The sequence below is a fragment of the Saccostrea cucullata genome, unplaced genomic scaffold (assembly GCF_032062105.1).
Source record: "Saccostrea cucullata isolate Sc308-1 unplaced genomic scaffold, CSIRO_AGI_Scuc_v1 ctg7433, whole genome shotgun sequence".
In the NCBI taxonomy this organism is placed as follows: Eukaryota; Metazoa; Mollusca; class Bivalvia; order Ostreida; family Ostreidae; genus Saccostrea; species Saccostrea cuccullata.
The window spans coordinates 417-23,654 of NW_026927441.1; the positions used below are offsets into that span (position 1 = coordinate 417).

The window sequence follows — 23,238 nt, forward strand, 5'->3', positions numbered from 1 at the left end:
ATATGAGGACAACATCAATGGGATGAAGTTAAATAAGAAGTACTGACATAAGATATTTTAGAAAATGCTTGAAAACACGTCTTCTGTGGCTCTGTATTTAAGTGAGATTATTATCATTCATCTTTGATGGAAAGAGAGAGGGAAAATTACGTAATACCTGACAAAATATTCTAAATAAGAAAACTCCTTGAAAGAATTTACTGAGTCAGTCTTTGTAGATTTCTTTTAAGTTTACATAATGTTGAACACAAAAAAATATTGAAAAACTTCCTTTAACTAAACCTCTCACGTACATATGCTTATCTAAAGTCATTCATACAGTAGCTTTTATACTTCCTTCTTTTATTAAATTGTTCACTGGTGCAAATGGAGTTTCTAATTTTGTTGTTGTTGTTGTTCATGCACACATTTTCAACAAACGGATATGGTTAGTCTTTAACATCATTAATTTGTAACATAATCTGTATTGTTTGAGGAAAGGTCTGCTGGTTACATGTTCAAAATCGGGTGTTTCTTTTAAACTGAATAAAAGAAGAAACCAAAACACTTATTGCTTACATTTTCTCACGTTTTATCCTCCGTTGAGTAACAGCAACTCACTTCTCGTGTAATGTATGTGATTTTAAGTAAGACCAGTGTACACTTCCTTCTACAGCTGTATTATTACATTCGTTTATTAACATGAAAAATAGGCATTGTTGCTTTTGAAAATAAAACAATTATGACAGAAATATTAATTATTGATATCTGTTTATCTTTTTTTTTCATAGCTGTTCATCTTTTTCTCATAGGTTTGCTATAGACAGATAAAGGAGAAGAATATTGTTTAAAAACATTTTGCATTTTCAAATCACCCCTACTTTACTTTAAAACATATATTATTCTTTACAGCATATATTCTCAACAGATATGTCAACAAACACACCGATAACAAGAAATAGAATAAAGACTATATGCGACCAAATACATTTCATACCCCAGTGATAACTTAAATGTTGAAAACTTTAAATCTATTCATCAAGTCCATGTAGTTCAAAATCAGCGTGTATTATTGATGAAGCATTTAGATATTTTGTAGTTCGGGCAGGTGTTCCTTACCGTATGCATGATTATAAGCGGTAAACTGGTAAAGCCTAGAGGAATCTATTTCCATGTTTGTTCTTCAACTTTTTTCCCATTAAAGAATGAAGAACACTTTATAAAGATACGAGTATGGTTTTATATACATGATTCTTGCTGACAAAGTAAGGAAAATGCTTAAAATCTAGGAATGGCTATAACCAGGGAAAATGAGTAGGATATACATGTATACAGGTCTCGTTTTTGAAGATTTAACTAAATTAAATTGCTTCATATACATTTTGAGGTCATTACTGTAATGTTTTTCGTAAACCGTTTTCCTGATTTTTCAATAGCTATTATCGGCCGCAGCAGCTGCCGATCTATTTGTGGTTGTGTTAGAAAGTGCACATGGGGAAATGAGACGTTATTTTTATTTGTTCAGTAAAATAATTCTTTAATGATAACAAGTATAAAATCACGAGTAAAATATTTTAAAAACTTGCTTTAAACTCAGTATTAATTGTAGTTATTATGTTTCACAGATTTTACAGCTAGAGCAATGGAAATATGTACTAAAGTCATTTTCAGAAAACCTTCGCATCGCTACGGGAAAGGAAAGGGGGAATTTATCTTTCAGAATATTGCTGCATTATTTATGATGAATGTAGTTACAAACCCTTGAAACTCACTTATACTTCCATATGGTTTGTTAAACATGCCATTTTTTATTTCCGATAAGCAGACTCAAAACTTAATTTCCGGTAATGGTATGAAAATCTTCAACCGTTTAATTACAGATATTCACAAAATTGAACATACCCGTTTTGTTTAGACAAAACATTCTTTACTATATCTGATAATTCCCCCCTAAAATAGGATGTTGTGTTTCTTTTGCGTTTCAGTATATATTGTATATGATTGATTTGCTGGTATGATTCAAGAATCAGATATGCCGATTTCATTTTCATCAGTATTTTAAAAAAAACAACCAATAGTTCCCTTTATTCTGCTTTTCCTAGGTCATTCTTAACACCACAAAACGTAATCAAAATTAATTGACAAAATTGTTGCATTTCATTGTAATTCAATTTTTTTTTTCAATGAAGACACTATGTTTTACTCTAATCCAAGTCAGATTTAAATCTGACATTTTTGAAAGATAACATAATGCAAATAATTGGAATGGAAAAATTAATCATCGTCAAGTCAGGAGAGCAATGTAGCATATTTTCAAATGTTGTTCAAAAGGTCCATTTCTGCTGCACGGTAGTTTTAATTGTTAAACATATCGTTTTCTCGTCTGGGGCTAATTGTGAATAGTAATTATTATATTCTCGTACGTTTATAGACCCGTGGGGATCCGGGTTAGAATAGGTCCTCAGTACCCCCTTGCTTGTCGTAAAAGGCGACTAAATGGGGCGGTCCTTCGGATGAGACCGTTTAAACCGAGGCCCCGAGTCACAACAGGTGTGGCACGATAAAGATCCCTCCCTGCTCAAAGGCCGTGAGTGCCGAGCATAGGCCGAAATTTGCAGCCCTTCACCGGCAATGGTGACGTCTCTATATCAGTGAAATATTCTGGAGAGGGACGTTAAACAGTATACAATCAATCAATCGTACGTTTGTAAATGTATAAGATGAATTGAATAAGAGCATCAGTTCTTGTAATAAATGCTTAAATAATTACAAAATGAATAAAGATCATTTTTCTTGCAAAGAACATTTCTATTATAGATCTTCCTTAAACTGCATTGGATTAAATATTTCTGCATCTTATAGATAATATATCAGAAGGTAAGAGTTCTATACAGAGTTCAACGTGGTCATGTTCTCCACAAAATTGCTACTTGTATGCAGCAAACAACGCAGTTGATGAAGACCTCAATAAATGTATGAGAACTGATACGATAGGTACAATCACTCGACGCAAGACAGTGTGGTTGAGAGTAGACCTCGGAGACACCAAGAGTATAAACAGTATCAGGATCCAGTTTAAAGACTATGGACAACGATACGGTATGTAACGATTGTATTAAAAAAATACTATATACGATCTGTTTGGAGTTCGAAATCAATGTTATTTAAAAAGAATTTTTAAGAAGATAAAAGTCCTTACTAATTATAACTGTCAATTAATTTTTCTCATATTTCAGATTACGATAGAAAAAAATAAATATATTAAAACACGTATTGTTTGTGGTATGATGGAAGCCCTCATTACATGAAGATTCTATTCCTACTATTCCTACTAGCCCCGTGGGGATCCGGGTTAGAATAGATCCTCAGTACCCCCTTGCTTGTCTTAAAAGACGACTAAATGGGGCGGTCCTTCGGATGAGACCGTATAAATCGAGGCCCCGTGTCACAGAAGGTGTGGCACGATAAAGATCCCTCCCTACTCAAAGGCCGTAAGTGAAGTGGGGTCAATATTCAACAGGGTCAATTTTCAACTTGTTGAGGTCTTTAGGTATAAAACAAAAATTGTCAAGCTGTTGAAAAATGACCCCGGGTATATATTCAGCGACTTTTGGTCTCAATTTTCAAAGGTGAAAAAACACCCCTGGTTCAATATTCAACGTTGAAAAATGACCCCCGGGTAAATTTTCAACCCGGGTCAAAATTCAACGTTACACAAGCAATGGTGACGTCTCCTTATCAGTGAAATATTCTGGAGAGGGACGTTAAACAGTATACAATCAATCAATCTATCTATTCCTACTAATTCAATTATCACAATGTACAAATTGAAATCACCAAGTAAAAGGTGACAATTTCGAATCATTTTGAAATTACAATTAATGAATTTGTCTGAAGTCTTAAGGGAAAATATTTTTTTTATATTTGCAACTGTTCTCAAAATTGTCTGTGTTGTGTTGCTGTGAAAATTTTATTAGATAACGTCTATGAATTTCAAGTGTATGCTATGTTTCAAAATAGTCTAGATTAAATTGCCTCAAGAAATTGCTTTTCTCAAATACTCACTTAAAAATACATAAAGAACATGTGTATTTAAAATATAGTCTGGATACACCCTGTAGTACACAATTTTCCCCTAAGGGTTAATTTTAAAATATTTATTTTAGTTCGAAATAATAATCTAGTTAATTAGTTAGTATCTACTTTATAAGTAGACTCAATATATTACTGTAAACCTGAAATAAAAGATACTACATACATTTTTGCAAATATAATAATCATGTTTTACTGACTGTACATAGTAAACGTGCCATATCTTTTGTAGCAAAAAACAATAAATGCCGAAAGTCACCTCAGTGGCAATGTTAAAAGAGAATATAACATGCTCTAGATTCGCGGAATAAGGAGTTGATTCTTATGTTTGGGGTCCGACATTGATATTTTTATAATGAACTCTTCTTGCCTACCATTGCGTCATTTCAAAACAAATATCGTTTGTTGAAATATTCCAACTACAAAATATGACAAGTGCAAAGGATTTATATGAAAACATAATACAAATAATGGAAATAATCTCAAATTTCAACGTTTTAAATTTCAATAGCGTATGTTTATTACTTTTTCTTAAGTAACATTCTTATTACCACTTTCTTTGAGAGCTTCAGTTTATCATAACGTCAAAACACACTGCAACAACGTCAACCAACCTATCAATTGCAAAATTGGTTAAAAATCATTTAATTGAAATGGTAATTAATTCTTAAACCTTCAATTCCTTTATTTTGTTAAATTATTCAATTAAGCGAAAAACGTTGCTTTAAAACAGTAAATGTGCTTCATTCTACTATGATGCACGAAATATTGCGCAATGAAAACCACAGTCGCCCCCCTTAAATCGATAAATGAAACCTCACACATCAACAAAACAGATATTTTTGCATATAATATTGTGCTTATTTGAAATTTCTACTGAGTAATATAACATAGATAGACATCGTCCACGAACTTTTCGAACAACCCTTGTTTTTAAGTCTATATGTGTCTATATACAGTTATAGTATATCATTGAGGGAGTCAGCAAAATTCCAGTTCCCCAAAAGCAAAATAGGTTTGCTAGAGGGGAATTGGGAATTTTGCTGACTCCCTCAATGATATACTATAACTGTTTTATTATACCGATATATTACATCTAAGAAGGAAGTATTCATTATCAAAGTCCATAAAACAATACAAAATAGGAGCAGGGCAAACGTGGACCTCCGAATCATCAGAAGTGGGACCAGGTGCCATGGAGGAATGAGCATCCCCTGCTAACCGGTCACACCCGCCGTATGCTCATTGTCCTGATCAGGAAATAACGTCGCCGATTCAGTGTATAAATAATGGACACATGAAAAACATCAATCAGCATTTGACCCAATGATAAATTGTATTTGCCGACAAGGTCATTGTATCGATCACAGAACTAACAAAATGATGACTTTAAACGAAACCGCTGATGTTCTTGTTTTATCAACTTGTTTGGCAATTATTTACCTCGTTTTAGAAATTGTTCTTACGTAGAGCTTGCTCTTGCGTATCGAATCAACTGAGATATATTCACTCCGTAAGTTAAGTGAGCTTCAATATGAATTTTCATGAGGTTAATTTGGAACATCTCGGTACTTTTCTTATGATTAAGGAATCTCTGGGTGTTCTGAATAGATGTGTATCAGATAAACTGACGCACTTTTTGCAGGGAATCGGTCTCTGTACGGTGATTTTCAGGGAATCGGCAAATTATATCAATTTACTTTTTATAAAATAAAACTCAGTAGAGTTATAAAAATATCTTTTGATAACCGCCTTCAAACTCTCTTTTTTAAAATCATTAATAGATCATAAAAAGATATAGATAAAAATAAAAAAATATTTTAAACAATAAAAAGTCAAAATTGATCTTGCATTTTCTCTTTTGTTGGATGGGGAATAGTTTGTTTCAAGATAATGTGAAATTTTCATAAAACAGGGTATATTGATATACTGTTTGGTAAATTGAGAAATAACAGCAAATATTTACATTACACTTATGTTTGCGTATGAAGTGAATATTGAAATATATTGCATTTAAAAGTTACTATATCAAGAAAATGTTCCAAAATGTTAAAGCATACTTTTTATTTTGACATCACATTCGTTGAACGCCGAGGAAATACAAAGACATAATCGAAAACAAGAAAATCACACTCACATTGACCTGAAGCTGTTATGTTGGTTTTCCATTATCTGTAGCTTACATGAAAGACAACACTTTGTAGAAAAAGCAGTGCGTTATAAGAATGTGATAAAATATAAGCAACGTATTATTTTTTTGACAGATATATTCTTATGACTGCTAATGTATGTTCAAACGAATTTTCATCAAACGTTAACGAGCTTTTGCAGTTATGAGACTATGTCTTTCAAAACTGTCTTTAGAATTTGATTTTTTTCAAACAATTATCTTTGTCAAATATAATCAGTTTCTCTACAAAGAAACAATTTCAAGGTCATCGTAAAACGGCTAAAAGGATTTTAGTTTCCTAAAATGAAATTTTGTTTAGATTTATGAAAGTCATCTATCAAATTCAAATTATTTTCATCAAAAGAGAACTACATGAAATTATCAAAAATGATTTTTTTTCAAAATACTATCGTTTAAAACTTATTTTAAGTGAAATGCAAAGGCATTCGGATTACCAGAATAGAATGAATGATTCTTTCGCAATTATATCAAACAAACAACATATAAATGCACATGTAAACATTTATACGCATTTCTTACATAATTTTAGATAATCGTCAAAGAGGAAGACTGGCGGGGTTTTCTCTGTATGTATCGAACACGACAAAAATACAAAACAGTTATCTGTGATACAAAGACGAATCAGAATGACCCCCGTTGGATTTTACCAATATCTGTACCATTCATGGACGATATGTTACATTTTATAATGAAAGAAATAAGCCGCAATATCCTAACGGCTACGAGACTACCATTATAACAGAGTTATGTGAAGTCAATGTTATTGGTAATGTTTTGCTTTTAATTTCTATCTTAAAGTACGATTTATATTGATATTACCCTATCTAAATATTTTCAATACATACTTTGACCTGTATTACAAGGTTGTCAAAATGATGGATATTATGGTCAAAACTGTGATCTTGCATGTCCTCTCAACTGCCAGAACAGAAGATGTCAAATTATAAACGGAACCTGTCTTGGTTGTACATCTGGCTGGATCGGAGATTTCTGTAACAAAAGTAAGATTTTTTTTTCCTGTGAAGGAGTTTGGAAGAAGTAAACCGAATCATAAGTTAATAAGTCATTTTTAAATTGATGATTAAATGTTATTGTAATATGAAATTTAAATCAAGATACAAGTAAGGCAATTTGAAAAAAAAAACTTTTCAAGCCTCTTTGCTATATCTTTAAGATAATAGAAAAAAGTCGATAATAGCTTCTTTAGTCTTTGGCTTGTTAATTTTTATTTTAAGTTAAAAAATCAATTATTTAATTTATTCATACTTTTAAGAGGATCAATGTAAAGTATTTTTGGTATTCAAATAGGTTGTATGTTTGGTTACTATGGTATGGAGTGTAAAACAAAATGCACAGGACATTGCCTTGCTGGTTCTTCCTGTAATCATATAAGTGGAAAATGCGATCATGGATGCGAGGAAGGATGGATGATACCAAGTTGTGATCAACGTAGGTCTCATGTCTCATTTTACATTTCATATCTTTCTTTTCAACGAAGGAAAAGTAACTCTGGTTCAAAATTTGTCATTGAACAATATCTATTTACAAATGTGCTTCATTTGTCTTCTAGAGCGAGTAATGACAATGACTTAAATGGTATTGTGTAAAACTCCAGGGTCATGCATTAGGTTCATATAGTGACAGTGTTATCAATTTGAAAATGGAGAATTCAAGATAAATGTAAATGTAACTTAATTCACAAACTAATACATTTTGTTTGCCATGTGTCTTATTTTAAGCCTGTCAGGATGGGTGGTATGGACCTAACTGTTTGTATAAATGCAGCAGTCATTGTAAAGATAATTCACCATGTGACAAGGCAATTGGGAAATGTGAAAGTTGTGCATCTGGGTACACTGGAACATTTTGCAATAATTGTAAGTATGATCTGCATTTTTATAACAACCAAGTGAATTGCAAACATGCAAATGTTTACTCTAAGGCAGGTTTTTAAAATAAATATCAGAAGGTATATCTTCGACATGATTTTTCGTGCTCCCATTTAAAAAAAATAAATACAATGTATAGTTATACCTCTTTCTTCTAGTGTGTTCAAAAGGCACGTATGGTCAAAATTGTTCTGATAACTGTAATATCAAATGCCGAGGTCAAAACAGCTTCCATGAAAATGGTTTTTGTACTAAAGGATGTGAAGATGGATACCAGGGAAACACCTGTACGGAAAGTATGTCCAACTACAAATAAATAGATGTTTTAATAAAACTGTATGAAATATCTTTTGGAAGATTGCTTTCACATGCATTTATTAAAGATTTTCTATGAAGTGGATATAAAATATATACCTAATCATGAACATCAAAAGCAAAATCGGATGCATATTTTTTAAAAAAAAGATTTTAAGGGTAAAAGAAGAAAAATGGTTATTTTTAAGTTCAGAATGAAAGATGCTCTCATTCGGAGATTAAAAGAAATATAAATCGTGTCTTTTCTGTGTATTAAATATATTGTGTTTCATGAAGGCCTATTTCAAGTTTTAAAACGATAGAGGAATAATTAAACAGTATTTCTAAAAATTAAAATATTTCAATATTTGTATACAATACTGCGTTCCTTTAAATGATCAAATTTTATTTATTGTGAAGTTGTTTTGTACCATTATAAAGCTACAAAAAACATGAATTGTTTTTTTTTTTATTACTTTACAGTGTTGTTGTTTTGTTTTTTTTTTCATTTGATTTCAAAAGAGTGCAACGATGGATGGTATGGGGGAAAATGCTCCAGACGTTGCAGCTTTCATTGCCAAAGAGAATCCTGTCATAACGTACATGGAGAGTGTCACTATGGATGTAAACCGGGATGGACAGGTTCACATTGTAGTCCAGGTATGTATATAAAAGGAGGTCTAGAAATTGAAAACTATTCACAAAAACCAAGGAGATTTTTTTTTAATTTACAAATGTATTTAAAGTCAATATCGAAAGAATTGTCAGACAGGGGAAAAGGGGGTTTTGAAGGTATCGCTTTCTTTTGTTCCATCTGATTGGTTGGCAATAATTTGAAAAAGCAGATTCGCCTACATTATGTATCAGTCACATTATCCAGCGATGGGGTATACGATGAGAAACCGATGCGTTTTTTGATGAAAATGGCGTGGTTGCCGCCGGGCACCACTAGTGATCGCACGGTGACTGAGGCCATTTTGCGAATCGGTGGGGTCATCGATAGGAAATAATTCGTAGTTAAAATTCAAGTATCAGTCACATTATCCAGCGATGGGGTATACGATGAGAAACCGATGCATTTTTTGATGAAAATGGTGTGGTTGCCGGCTGGGCATCACTAGTGATCGGATGGTGACTGAGGCCATATTGCGAATCGGTGGGGTCATCGGTAGGAAATAATTCGTAGTTAAAATTCAGCGATGTCTCCAACGATGCCTCACATCGCTCCTCATCGGCAACCCATCATTAACACATCTTACACGGATCGGCCGATGTATGGTCGAGCATCGTCCAATATCCGTTGAATCTGAGGTCATCAGGGAGTTGAGTGGTGTTCAAAAGATAACGGCCGATCATCGGTCAATGTTCGACCAAACATTGGCCAATAGTCAACCGATGTTCAAACGATGTTCACCAATGTATGAGCAATGTAATATACATCGGCCGATTATCCTGGAACATCGTTTTATGATTAGCAATGCTTCTCTAGGCCTTAGTGAGTCCGGCCGGCAACCACGCCATTTTTATCATAAAACGCATTGGTTGCCCATCGTATACCCATCGCTGGATAATGTGACTGATACTTTAAGGACTACTTGGCCGATGTGGACCGATGTTGGGGCATCGTTAACACCACGGATTACCACCGATTACCACCGGTCTACGGCTACCGGCCGGGAAATGTGACCTAGGCATTAGCGATATCTCAAACGATGCCTCACATCGCTCCACATCGGCAACCCATCATTAACACATCTAGGATCGGCCGATGTATGGCCGAGCATCGTCCAATATCCGTTAAATCTGAGGTCATCCGGGGGTTGAATAGTGTTCAACAAATAACGGCCGATCATCGGCCGATATTCGACCAAACATTTGCCTGTAGTCAACCGATGTACAAACGATGTTCACCAATGTGTGAGCGATGTAATATACATCGGCTGATTATCTTGGAACATCGTTTTATGATTAGCAATGCATCGCTGGGCCTTTCTAAGTCCGGCCGGCAACCACGTCATTTTTATCATAAAACATATTGGTTGCTTATCGTATACCCAGCGCTGATAATGTGACTGATACTTTAAGGACTACTAGACCGATGTGTGCCGATGTTTGGGCATCGTTAACACCACGGATTACCACCGATTACCACCGGTCTACGGCGGCTACCGGCCGGGAAATGTGACCTAGGCATTAGAAACCTGATTATTGCTGCCATTACCTTGTAATAGCTAGCTTTGTTAAATGCTGAAATTAAGCTCTGGCGGTGCAAGGATTTTTTCTTATTGAGACAATTTTCTAATCGTTGAGAAGCTGTTAAGAATGAGGGGGTACTAATTTTGATTTTATATGAGCTTTATTCCTCGTTTTGGAATTCAAACATCAATTTTCAATACTTTTCAAACAGTACCCTTCTTTTTAACTATGATAAATAACTTTTTCCAATATAACATCGATTTTTTTTAAATTATTGTTACAAATCTTCCTTTATAATGCCTAAAATAATATATGATTTCTTCCAAGATTTTGTCATTAAAATAATGTTACTTTTAAAGTTAACTCACAAAAAAATGAGGTACCTTACCAGGCATAACTTAAATTGCCAAAATCAATAAGGGAGGAAACTTATTCCCGAGGCTGCCAAAAGTTTCCTTACCAGGCGAACTATCAACTGATCTTTCCCAAGATATAATTAATGCCACAGACTCGAGATTTCTTGACCGCCTTTCCAACTGTTCATATTATACAGTTATGGAATGAGTATGAGAGAAATAGCAAATTTATGGTTCCCCGAGGGAAATAGTTTCCTGACGAGGGGAACCATAAACTTGCTTCGGCAGCAAATAGTTTCCTGCCCAGGGGAACCATAAATTTGCTATTTCTCGAGTTCCCATTACATAACTGTTTTATTATACCGAAACAATCATAGGCAATTTAGTTGTTTGTTTTTTTTTACCAAATATTCCGACATTTAAAACAACAATGTAGAGGCATATTTACATACGCATAGGGTTAACAAATTGTAATTGATAAGTAATGCATTGTGTCCCAAAACAATTAAATTATTCTAATAAAGTATTTTCACTGACATTTCGAAAAATTATCGTTGTCTTCATTTTTCTAGCCTAGTCTAGAATTCAAGTATAACATCGCATATCGAAATATTTTGACGTCATAGTTTCATTGCTAACACCATGACGTCACAGACTCGAGATCCTTTGAACTCTCTGCCGACTGAACACTTTGATTGGTTAAAATTGCCGATACATATTCATGAGGGAGTAGTCCCAGGGAGTAGCTCTGATTTTCCAGGGAGTAGTCTTCAGATGAGGGCAATAGTCTTTTCTCGGGAAACAATACAGTTTTATGGTATTAATTTTATATAGAGTAATTACAGTAGAGGTATCTTTAATAAAACTAATAATTTGCTAAGGTTTTCATGAAAAAGTATGTCCAGGCAGTAGCTCTGATTTTTCAGGGTGTATATACCAGATGAGGGAAATAGTCTCTTCTCATGGACAATGACAGAATAATGGAAGTGATCCTGTACAGAGTACACCGTAATAACAGTTAATGTATAATTTCAATGAAAACATTTCTAGTATGGATAGTTTATTCAAAGCAAGCTTTTATCTGTCAGTTATCCAGAAATCTACAGTAAAATTATGCTACATTCATTTACTGGGTCAAAAGTAAAACTGTATGTATGACTTCACTTTTATTCAGATCTTTTTCCCTTTTAGAATGTGACAATGGATTTTATGGTAATAACTGCTCAAAAAGTTGTTCGAATTGCCTCAACAAAACATGTTATTCTTCCAACGGTATTTGTATTCAGGGGTGCGGTGACGGTTTTATTGGTCAAAGATGCCAACAACGTATGCTATTATTAATTGATCAAAATTCATATGTCCTGTTTTTTTTTAATCTAAAATATATCTTCTTTGAAGCATATTCATCTCATCTATTTATTATCATCTTGTTTTTAAGCTTGCTCGCAGGGATGGTATGGTCGGAATTGTTCCCATTCGTGTCACCGTAACTGTAGAAACAAGTCATGTGACAACGTTCACGGTGCGTGTACATACGGTTGTGAGGCAGGATGGATGGGGTTAAACTGTTCAGATGGTAAATTTTGAAAACGAATTCAAGAAATGCTTAAAACATCATTAAATGTAGGTAGAGCACACAATCAATGAGGTTGTTAACAAACAGGTTTGCATGCAATAGTCATTGTTGATAAAATAATAATCTATATTTTTCTGTATTTTTGACTTTTGTATGGGCTTTCGGCAGGATTGCTCAAAAAACTCTTTACAAATTGCCGCCGACTAATTTCCGTGCCAACATTCCCTCCTACATGTACCATTTCAAGGTCATTAATATTATTTTGACCTAAACTATGAAGTAATGAAATATTTACTAGAAACTTTCGTTTAGGTATCTTTTCTTCAAATACAATTTAACTTTCTATTAATTAATCGAATAAGTGTTCGTAGAACAATGCTATCTCAAGTTTATATAAGTTGAATCTTTAAAAAAAATACATTAACAGCTTAAGGATTTTTTTTTATTAAGATTAAATATGACACTTTTTAGTTGAATATATGCATTGATGTGGAAATTAAAAAAAACGTTTTACTTTTACTGTTTTATATACATGTGTGTATTTCACACCTAATGTCAAATATTTTAAAGAGTGCTATTATGGAAGGTATGGAGAGGATTGCGAACAAATTTGTGGTAAATGTGCTTTCAACCACACGTGCAACAGGACGAATGGGGCTTGTTTAATTGGTTGTGCAGAACCATTTACTGGAGTAAAATGCGACAAGAATATGGAAAGTGAGTAATGTCTCTCCGTACATGTACGTTCTTCGTAACTTGTTACATTTATTTCCTCCTCTCAGTCGAAACCTTTCTTCTACAATCTGCAAAATTTTGACAAGCTCTTCCTTGTTTTATGCATATGTTTGAAAAAAAAATTAAACTTTAAATGGATAAAGTTTTGTTGCATTTCTTTTGTAGCGATTCTTAAATTGGTAGCTGCTAATTTTTCTGGGAGTGATTCTTATTATGGCCATGTCATAGCTTTGTCAATATTGTTAGCTTTATCACTAGTCATCCATATATCTACTTCTTTAATCGTACTCCGAAGGTAAGATAATTATTATAGTTAAGGTCAATTTTAACCAAATGTATGTCTTACTAAATGTCAAATTATCTTAATGAAATTTGGAGCACAATATAAATTTTCATTTTTGTTGACTAGAAAATACTTTCAAAGTGGATTGGAAGCATCAAGACAGTATGCTAAACGTGGTGACGTATGTGCTACAAAGACTGAAAACACACATACCTATCAGGACCTAAATGTTATAAATAGTGACAAAAATACCTACCAAAATCTTTCGTTTGAAAATACTTTGTAGAATAAATAAATAAATATGATAAGTTCATAACAAAGTCTTCATTGTATCTGTCAATATTTTCTTGAAAATATTCTGTCTTCAAAAAGTGAATGCATTAATCATTCAAAATTATGAACTGTAAAATGCTTATAATCGCGAGAACTTTATCTATGCATCATCGTTCTAGACAGTTTTCTTACGAAGTACCAATCGCGTATATTGGCATACCTTAAAATAATAATATCCACAATTCACTTTCTGTCTCGCTAATGAAGTCAATGCCTACCTGGAGAAAACAAGGTTTTGCGATATTTTAGCGACCTACTGTTTAGAAAAACTATGCTCTAAACCCCAATAAGATAACGATCTTTGATACTACATATTCCTAATTTTTCGCAAGTTCTTATTATCACGAATGGGTTTTTTCAACGGCAAATTTCGAGAATAATAATTCGACAGTTGATCAAGAGATTTTACAAAGATTTCAGCACCATAAATATAAAGGAAATTAATTTAATTGCATTTGTAGTGCTTTGCGCGAAATTACGCGATCATTACTTACACGCGTATATATAGGAATCTTTTGTACACATATAGGGATATATCGTAAACGTAAATATATGCAGATAACGAACTACATTTAATCTCAAAGGCCGAAATAAACAAAAATATTCATGAGCAGAGCAAATTCAGACTTTTAAAACATCAGATGTGTGATCGGGTGACATAGAGGAGTAGGTATCCCTACCTACCAGTCACACACGATGTGTACTCCAGCTTATTGATCGGGAAATAATGGAAAAGTTCTTCGACAATTCAGAGTGGAAATGATACAAACTTCCATTTAGAGTTAAAATAAAAGAGTAAATTCATGACGATGACAGATTTAAATTGCTAAGAAGATCATTGTATCAAGCCTTCCAATTTACAAAATGATGAATTTAGACGATACTGTTGATATTAATATTTCATCAACTTGCTTGTCAATAATTCACCTCGCTTCAAAAACTATAACTTTACACCTTGATTTTGAACACCAGTATTGGGACATATGGAACCATTATATTAATCATCCTTTTTTTTTTTAGGGTAAAAGTTGAAATTGACTCATAAAGTAAAAACCATTGTCAACCGACGAGTTAGCGGAGGTTGACCATTGTTTTCCGATTTGTGTCAATGTCAACTGTTACCATCTAGACCAGGCACCATTTATATTTTATTATAGTGAATTGCTTATTAATTGAGGACGTTTTCAAAACAATAAAACATGTCTATTGTCTTTACATTCACGTTTATTGAATTTTCATACTTTCCGCTTCTATTTTCTAAACAAAAAAGATTCGAAAAAGATTATGTGACCTATTTATTGTTTGTTTGATACCGAAAAGTACTTTATCATCAAGGTTCGTTTAGTTATCTTTGTACTCGATCGCAACCATGTTTTGCTTGTCGTTTGTTTTTATCAAGTAATCTAAATCAAACACAATATTTTATTGACGTCAATTATGTGAAGGTTAAAGGTGTCGAATCCAATCAAATTTTAGAATGTAACATGAAAGTATTATAATATTTTATGATACATGTCATATCTCTTGTATTCTCCCCTTGTAACATTTCTTTCTACATTTTTTCATAAAAAGGTATTGTGTTTAGTTTAACATTTGCAACAAAGAAACCAGAGAAAATTATGCAAAAGTCAAGGGATGAGATCATCAATAACATTAGATACGGTGAGGAAATTTAGTGCGTATCCAGCTTAGAAGGGCCAGTTTCATGAAATTTAAGACTCATTGAACGCTTCATGAGCGTTGTCTAAATCATGGACACTGTTTGATTAGTTGATTAATTGTATGTTGTTTTATGTCCAATTAGATGTGCAAGGTAAATAAACTTTTACAAACGTCTTTTGAGTATTAATGCAAATGTAATATTATTTTGGGTACTTAGATTTACACTGATTAAGCATGAACTACTTTTGTCTGAAATATGTTTGTTTAATGTTTTAATCTTCTGATCCAAAATAGAAAAAAAGAACTTAATAAACTCGGAGTAAATAATTTCAAAAATGATTTTTAAAAGTTTTTTTTTATGACTGAGTCCTTTTTTACTTCATGAAATAAAGATACTGTTTTGTTAACATAAGGAAATGTTTAAAAATGCACATCAAATGATTCTTGTAAAGTGTACCTAGAGCAGTTCCTGAAGTGGATAATTGAGGAACACGAGGACAACATTAATGGGTTTAAGTTATAATAACAATTTCTGATATAAGAAATTTAAGAATATGCTTGACATCACATATATTCCACTGCTTGACAAAATATTCTAAATAAGAAAATTCCTCCTTGAAAGAATTTACTGAGCCAGTCTTTATATCTTTTAAATAGTTTACGTTATGTTCAACACAAAAAATATTGTAAAACTTCCTTATGAATAATCATATTACGTACACAGGCGTATCTAAAACCATTCATACAGTAGCTTTTATACTTCCTCCTTCTGTTAATCTGTTCACTAGTGCAAATGGAGGTTTTGATTTTGATGTTGCTCCTACACACATTTTCGGCAAACGGATATGGTAAGTCTTTCACATAATGCATTCATGACAAAATATAAGAAATCTGTATCGTATGAGGAAAGGCCTGCTGTTTACATGTACAAGAAAGTGTGTTATTCACACATTGAAAGAAAGAAGGACACAGAAAAAATTTTATTGCTTACATTTTCTCATAGGATTTATATCAAGTTTAATTACACCAACCAAGTGCTCGTGTATTGTACATGTATGTGTTTGATCTTAGGTAGGACCGCATTTGCCTCTACAACGGTTTAATACTTTTAGTCATTAACAGGAAAAAATAGTACCGTTGCTCTTGTAAATATAAAATTAATTACGGCAAATATATCTAATTTTGATATTTGTGCATCTTGTTCTCATTATTTTGTTATGGGCGGAGAAAAAACATTTCAAATTAAAATTTCTCCTCCTTTATTATTTACAGTATATATTTTTTGAGGATATGTCAACAAACACACTGATAACAAGAAATCGAGTAAACACTATGCGACCAAATGCATTTCATACTCCAGTGATAACATTTAATGTTGAAAATCTTTTAATAATTATTATTATGCATGATCCTTGCTCAGAAAGTAAGAGAAATTCTTAAAGTCTTGGTCTTGCAATAATCGGGAAAAATAAGTAGGGTATGTATATTTTGCTTTTGAATATTCTACAACTAAACTATATTCTTATTTTTATTGCAATTAATTGAAATAATTATTGCGTTTCAACGCAAAACATTGCGTTTAATCGCAATAAGTATTGCGTTTCAACGCAAAACCTTGCGATTAATAGCAATAATCATTGCGTTTAATCGCAAAAATTATTGCGTTTAATCGCAAGAGATTGCGTTTAAACCGAATAATATTAATAATAATAAACGCAATAATATTGCGTTTAATCGCAACAATTATTTTCGGAAACGTAATACCGCCTGACAACATTTTTATATCATAATATCGCATTCTAAAACAACACGAGGCGGTTATACGTTTCCGTAATTATTTGCGGTTAATCTCTAATAATTATATGCATTTGAACGCAGTAATTTATTGCATTTAAATGCAATACTCTTTGCATTTTATCGCAATAATCCTTCCTTTTATGGATTCATTTTGCATTTAAACACATTGAATCAGTGCTGTAGTTCGAAATCAAACATCAATTAGCCAAAAATTATTATGAATACCATGGCCCGATTCTTAAAGAAGAACCATTTGGTTCTGTGCATTTTTGCAATATGTTACAGTTTTTAGATTTGAAGTTTAACAATGGCATCTTAACAATCAGAGTTTCTTAAACCTTTCAGAATCCAACACTTTTAGCGCAGCCATTAATCAATTCCTTAGGTATCACAGCAAATTAAGAATGTTTCAGTGGTATTAATAGCCATATCAATTTGGTAGTACACATCGGTCAATCTGTTTTCATTTTATTTATTTTTGAATTCGAATGATTCCATCTCCTAAATTCTTGTGTTCTCGTGTTTACTGTATGTCATCAAAGGAAATGTGAATATACATATATGTACATATACATAAGTCTAAACATTTCATCAGTCGTTTCCTTAAGCCCTTTATAAAGGTACATGGTGTAAACTGTGTGACCGCAACGTGGTGTGATAGTTTTTCAATCATTATATCTTAAATTTCCAGTATTTTATTTTGAAATTCCTTTGAAATTGTTCGCAAAGTTTTTGTTTGTAAGGTGCGGTCACACGATGAGATTTTTCATTCCATTTTTCATCCGATTTTTCCAATCGATTTCCTTTCGAGTAAAATCGTACCGTGTTACCACCCAAGTCGAAAGTTGAGAGCAAAGTCTTAAAGTCGTTTGGAAATCGGATAGCCGTTAGATTTCAACCGACTTTCTGAAGAAAATCGTGACGTCACATTGACATTTCCCGCTAAACGAAATTAAAAAAATACAGAATAGGTCTGTAAAATAATAACAGATTTTAACTTTTTATATATAAATACGCATGTGTAATGAAATTAAAAAAACCAACAATTCCGAAACCAAGAATCATTTTGTAGAAAAGAAAACTTACTAGAGTAGAATAGAAAAAAAATCATGTATTCTTCAACTATAGTTTGCGAGCACTGAAATTCGTGTCTTTATTATGCATTTATTATTTATTACAAATATTTTTCCGATTATTTAAGAGCTGAATTTAGTAGATTACACTTCATTCGATTCGTGAACATTTCCAAATATGGGGGTATTTCAAAATTAACAAACATGTTACTAATCAAAAAATTAAGATCTTTTATGTGCTTTTTTTATGCCGCTGTCAAATTATTACCACCGGTATCTACAAAACATAGCAATTATAAAGTAGAAACCCCAAGCGACAACTTCATTCGTTACCTGAAATCCCGAATTCTAGAAAATTAAACTTCATAAATAACGAATTATTTTAATAAATCTTAGATAAGTTATTAATCTGACGAACGCTTTAATTAAAATACATGCGAATACAACGTATTACATGTACACTAAACTATACTGATCATATTATTTGTATAGGCGTCGGAACCGGTAGTAGAATAGTCTACTAGATCCTGTAAGTAACTACTAAATATTAATTTTGTTCCGGTTTTATCAACTCTTGAAGAGCGTCTGATACACTATAAACCTATTCATTTATACTATTTTGTCAATGGCTGGCCTATCATACAGAATGAACTTTTGTAATGCATATTATTTCACCTTTGTTGGTAGACTAAACTATATTGCAGATTTTTTTGCCGAAGTAGAAAGTGATAAACTTCGATTGATCATCTACTTTTGAGTGATCTTGACATGTGTACCGTGTATACATGTACTAGGTCAACATCAACGTCATAATTGGGTAAAATGACGTAATATTAAATTGAGGTGATTTTGTCCCCACTCTTTTTATCAAAATAGAACATAGACATGTCTCTAAACAGAAATATATGTACTTATATCTTAAAAGTAATAACAAATACCTGTTTCTTGCTAAAATCGTTTGTAAATCGAACATAAAATCGGATCGTATGACCACCCGACCAATCGACTTCATTCGACTTACCTGAGCAAGTCGAATGAAAATCGGATGAAAAATCGCATCGTGTGACCGCACCTTAAGCAACTGACCAAAACTTTAACAGGAATATAGATATCTATAAATGCTAAAGCTTTGTTTCTTTCTAAGATTGTCTTTGTTTTTACATACCGACACTTCTTTTTCCTCTTTAAATTCATACCTATGATTTAACCATTCAGAAAATGCTTGTTCAGAAGAATCTGATTCTATAAATAATAACAATACACAATTTTCCTCATAAGGTTATTGTACAAAAGAAAAAAGAAACAAACGTTTAAACGCAAAAATTATTGGGATTTAACACAAAAATTATTGGGATTAAACACAAAAATTATTGCAATTGATCTCACAAAAATTATTGCGATTAAACGCAAATATATTGCGTTTAATCACAACAATTATTGCGTTTAATCGCAATACTATTGCGTTATCGCAATGATTACTGCGATTAAGTGCAAAGTTTTGCTTTTAAACGCAATAGTTATTGCGTTTAAACGCAATAAAAAAATGTTTCTTTCTCTGAACTGGCATCAACGGGCTTCCGTAGTTGTGTGTGTGTGTGGTTTTTTTTTTTTTTTTTTTTTTTTTTTTTTGAAAATTGGTTTCAAAAATATGTGTTTTAGCGTACATGAAGACTACAAACAGTAAAAGAAATGTCTATTACAATAATTTTGACTATGCTGACCCTTCTCTAAAAGTCGTGACATTCTGGCTTTTAGGTGTTGATGAACTTCAATCTAGATATCACATTCTTTTTAATGAAGGAAGATCAGAAATTCTTATTGCTATCATGTAATATTGATTGATTTTATAAAATTGCTGTGTCATGTCAAGACTGTTAAAGTTCATTGTAAATATTTAAAGAAAAATTCTTTGTTCTTAAACTTTTCTCGTGTAACATAAAAAAACATTACAACGTTACCCTAGGCTATTTATGTTCAAGTGAAATCGTAAATAAAGTAGTACGTTATATTAAGATATTTATCAAAGCCATCAAGGCAACTAAGTTTTTTCGTCGACAGTGTAGCACAGACAGCTTTTCGTGAGCTTCATAGAAATTCATAGAGATAAAGTACTAAAATGTTGACTATGGTACATGCTATGCATTTAAGGACTTTATTCAATATTAATATACTGAGGATTCTATAACAAAAGTAGTTGCCAAAACAAAATCAAAAGTATATGTTGTCTGCTACAACCACTGTTTGTTTTATGCGTATTGCTAATATCCAATCACATCACATAAGTTACAGTATGACTTGTTAAACGTTACTAGTTAACGATATAGTTGAAAAAATTACCTTATCTCTTTATCTACCGTATATGTACTATGAAATATTTACACACAATATTTACAAAATACAAAATTATACATGGATATGGTCGTTAAACGTCATCGCACTAAATTTCGGGGGCGGCCATTTCAGAAAATAATCACATCAACGACTGAAAAATGTGAATTGTTAAGCAGATAAATTCAGGTTATTCTGCATCTCTGAAACTAATTTATTAGGACCGTTAACTATTATCCTTCTGTTTAAGTTAAAAGTCGTATGATTGACAAGTTGATCGTATGTTCATTTACAGCTATACATCCCGTTCGATTTCTTTTCATTGATATAAAGATTTCATAAAATATCAGCAAAAGAAATTGAACATAAAGGATCTATGTTCTGTAACCATGCAAATTTCTCACTTCAAAGTACCAAGCGCTTGTGAAAAACATTTTTCATTTTTGTCAGACGCTATGAACAAACTTCTTTCCAAACACAAAACAAGCACTCTACCTCCTGAGTTATTACAAATTGTCAAACAAAAACAATGAAATGTATATATACCAGAAAAAAAAAGCAAGTCGTAAACTTATTCCTGAGGAAAAGAAAGATGATAAGGATTTTTGAAAAACAACTTCTGTACAACTATGGGAAGGTTAAATGAACATGCATACTGAAACGCAAAAGAAACGCATCAAGCAGTAATCTTGAAATATTTGAATTTCTTTATCTAATTATTTTTGAAAAATGAAAGCATTTAGCGAGGCTAAACTTACTTTTCAAAACATCAGAGATTTTATAAAAATGTTATTAGAAATGATTATCTTTTAATTTAAGAAAGTAGCACATTACCGTTTAAACATCCCCTTCTAGCCACTCCAATAAAGCATGGTAAACTGCCCTACACTACAACTGCATCTTATTTTCTACGATGCAATTAATAGGTTCATCAATATCGAGATCTGAGCGGAATAAATATTCTTTGCCATTTTCAAATACCTGTTTTTCAGATGATAAGGTCGAATTGTCTTTAACCTAACGCATTTTAGAAACACTTGGACTTCCGGTCAACGGACTGTTATTAATGCATATGATACGTAAGAGTTTAAAGTGTCGTTATGTAAGAAATTTTTATATCAGTGACACTTCATCACATTTATTTTGAGATTATACAGCTAGAGCAATGAAAATGCGTACTAAAGTCAAAGAAAAGAAAGGGGAATTTATATTTTGGAATGCTGCAATATTATTTATATGATGAACAAACCCTTGAAACTCACGCATATTGCTAAATGCTTTGTTTAACATGTAATTTTTTGATTTTTGTTAAGCAGACACAAACTTAACTTCTGGTGATGGCATGAAAATTCTGTTTAGACACAAAATTCTTGACTATACACAATCCTTTCCCATAAAATAGCTAGGCTTTTGCGTTTCAGTATATATTGTATGTGATTGATTTGCTGGGAAGATTCATGAATCAGATATGCACACTTCATTTTCATTGGATTGCTTATTTCTTTATCTTATAGATAATTTATCAGAAGGTAAGAATTCTACACAAAGTTCAATGTGGGCATGTCCACCACACATCTGCCACAAGTATACAGCAAACAACGCAGTTGATGGAGACATCAGTACCTGTATGAGAACTGACACGATCGGCACGACCTCTACACTCCAAACAGTATGGTGGAGAGTTGACCTTGGCGACATCAAGAGTATCTACAGTATTAGGATACAGTTTAAACGCCATGAACCACGATACTGTATGTAGCATGAATATGAAGTAAACAAAAAAATCAACAAAAAATTAAGCTGGTTTCTCTTAATCATTAAATATCTATTATAAAATTTCTTCGAAGGAAAAAATTCCTTTAAATAGCCTTTTAAATGAGATCAGAAATAGATATCATTAGAGCCGCTGATACCATGGTTACTGTTTTTAACCTACAATGATGTTTAACAAGTAAAGAATTGTATTCCTAATGCAATTCATTCATAATTATTGTTCAATAAATGGCATTCAATAAACTGATAAATATTTTGTGTAATTGAAATGCCCCGCAAAAAAGCCTTATTATGGTAAATATAAATTTGAGTTCTTCAGTAAACGACAATACAAACTGAATCATGTGTGTCACGTGTATATTTTCCATCAGGGAATATCTGAAAGTAAAACATGAACATGTAAAATACCTAAATGCGTTTTTAACATAATTTTAGATAATCGTCAAAGAGGAAGGATGGCGGGTTTTTCTCTATATGTTTCAAATACAACAGAATTCAAGAACGGTTATCTCTGTTACAAGGACGGACCAGAATTACCTCTGTTAGATATAACCATTATCTGTACCATTCATGGACGTTTTGTTACATTTTACAATGAAAGAAAAGAGACATCCCATCCTGTTGGATACGAGAACACCATTGTTATAACAGAGTTATGTGAATTTCCTGTAATTGGTAATG

General features: G+C 32.4%; 2 protein-coding genes across 2 annotated transcripts in view; both read left to right on the forward strand.

Moving 5' to 3' along the window:
* Positions 1–244: 244 nt before the first annotated feature.
* Positions 245–23,238, forward strand: part of LOC134274477 (multiple epidermal growth factor-like domains protein 10) — a gene marked incomplete at its 3' end in the record, with an annotated part of 30,124 nt that continues 7,130 nt past the window's right edge. Inside the window, exons 1-3 of the mRNA XM_062756752.1 lie at positions 245–427; positions 22,299–22,535; positions 22,993–23,232. Of these exons, the coding sequence (XP_062612736.1) occupies positions 367–427; positions 22,299–22,535; positions 22,993–23,232 (538 nt within the window). The remainder of the gene's footprint in view (positions 428–22,298; positions 22,536–22,992; positions 23,233–23,238) is intronic.
* On the forward strand, positions 3,785–14,242 carry LOC134274478 (multiple epidermal growth factor-like domains protein 10). The gene is made up of 12 exons (XM_062756754.1): positions 3,785–3,826; positions 6,792–7,028; positions 7,126–7,263; positions 7,571–7,711; positions 8,002–8,139; positions 8,310–8,447; positions 8,968–9,105; positions 12,189–12,323; positions 12,436–12,573; positions 13,144–13,290; positions 13,474–13,603; positions 13,718–14,242. Exons 4-12 carry the CDS (start codon positions 7,576–7,578, stop codon positions 13,875–13,877), a joined length of 1,260 nt encoding a protein of 419 aa, XP_062612738.1. The 5' UTR covers positions 3,785–3,826; positions 6,792–7,028; positions 7,126–7,263; positions 7,571–7,575; the 3' UTR covers positions 13,878–14,242.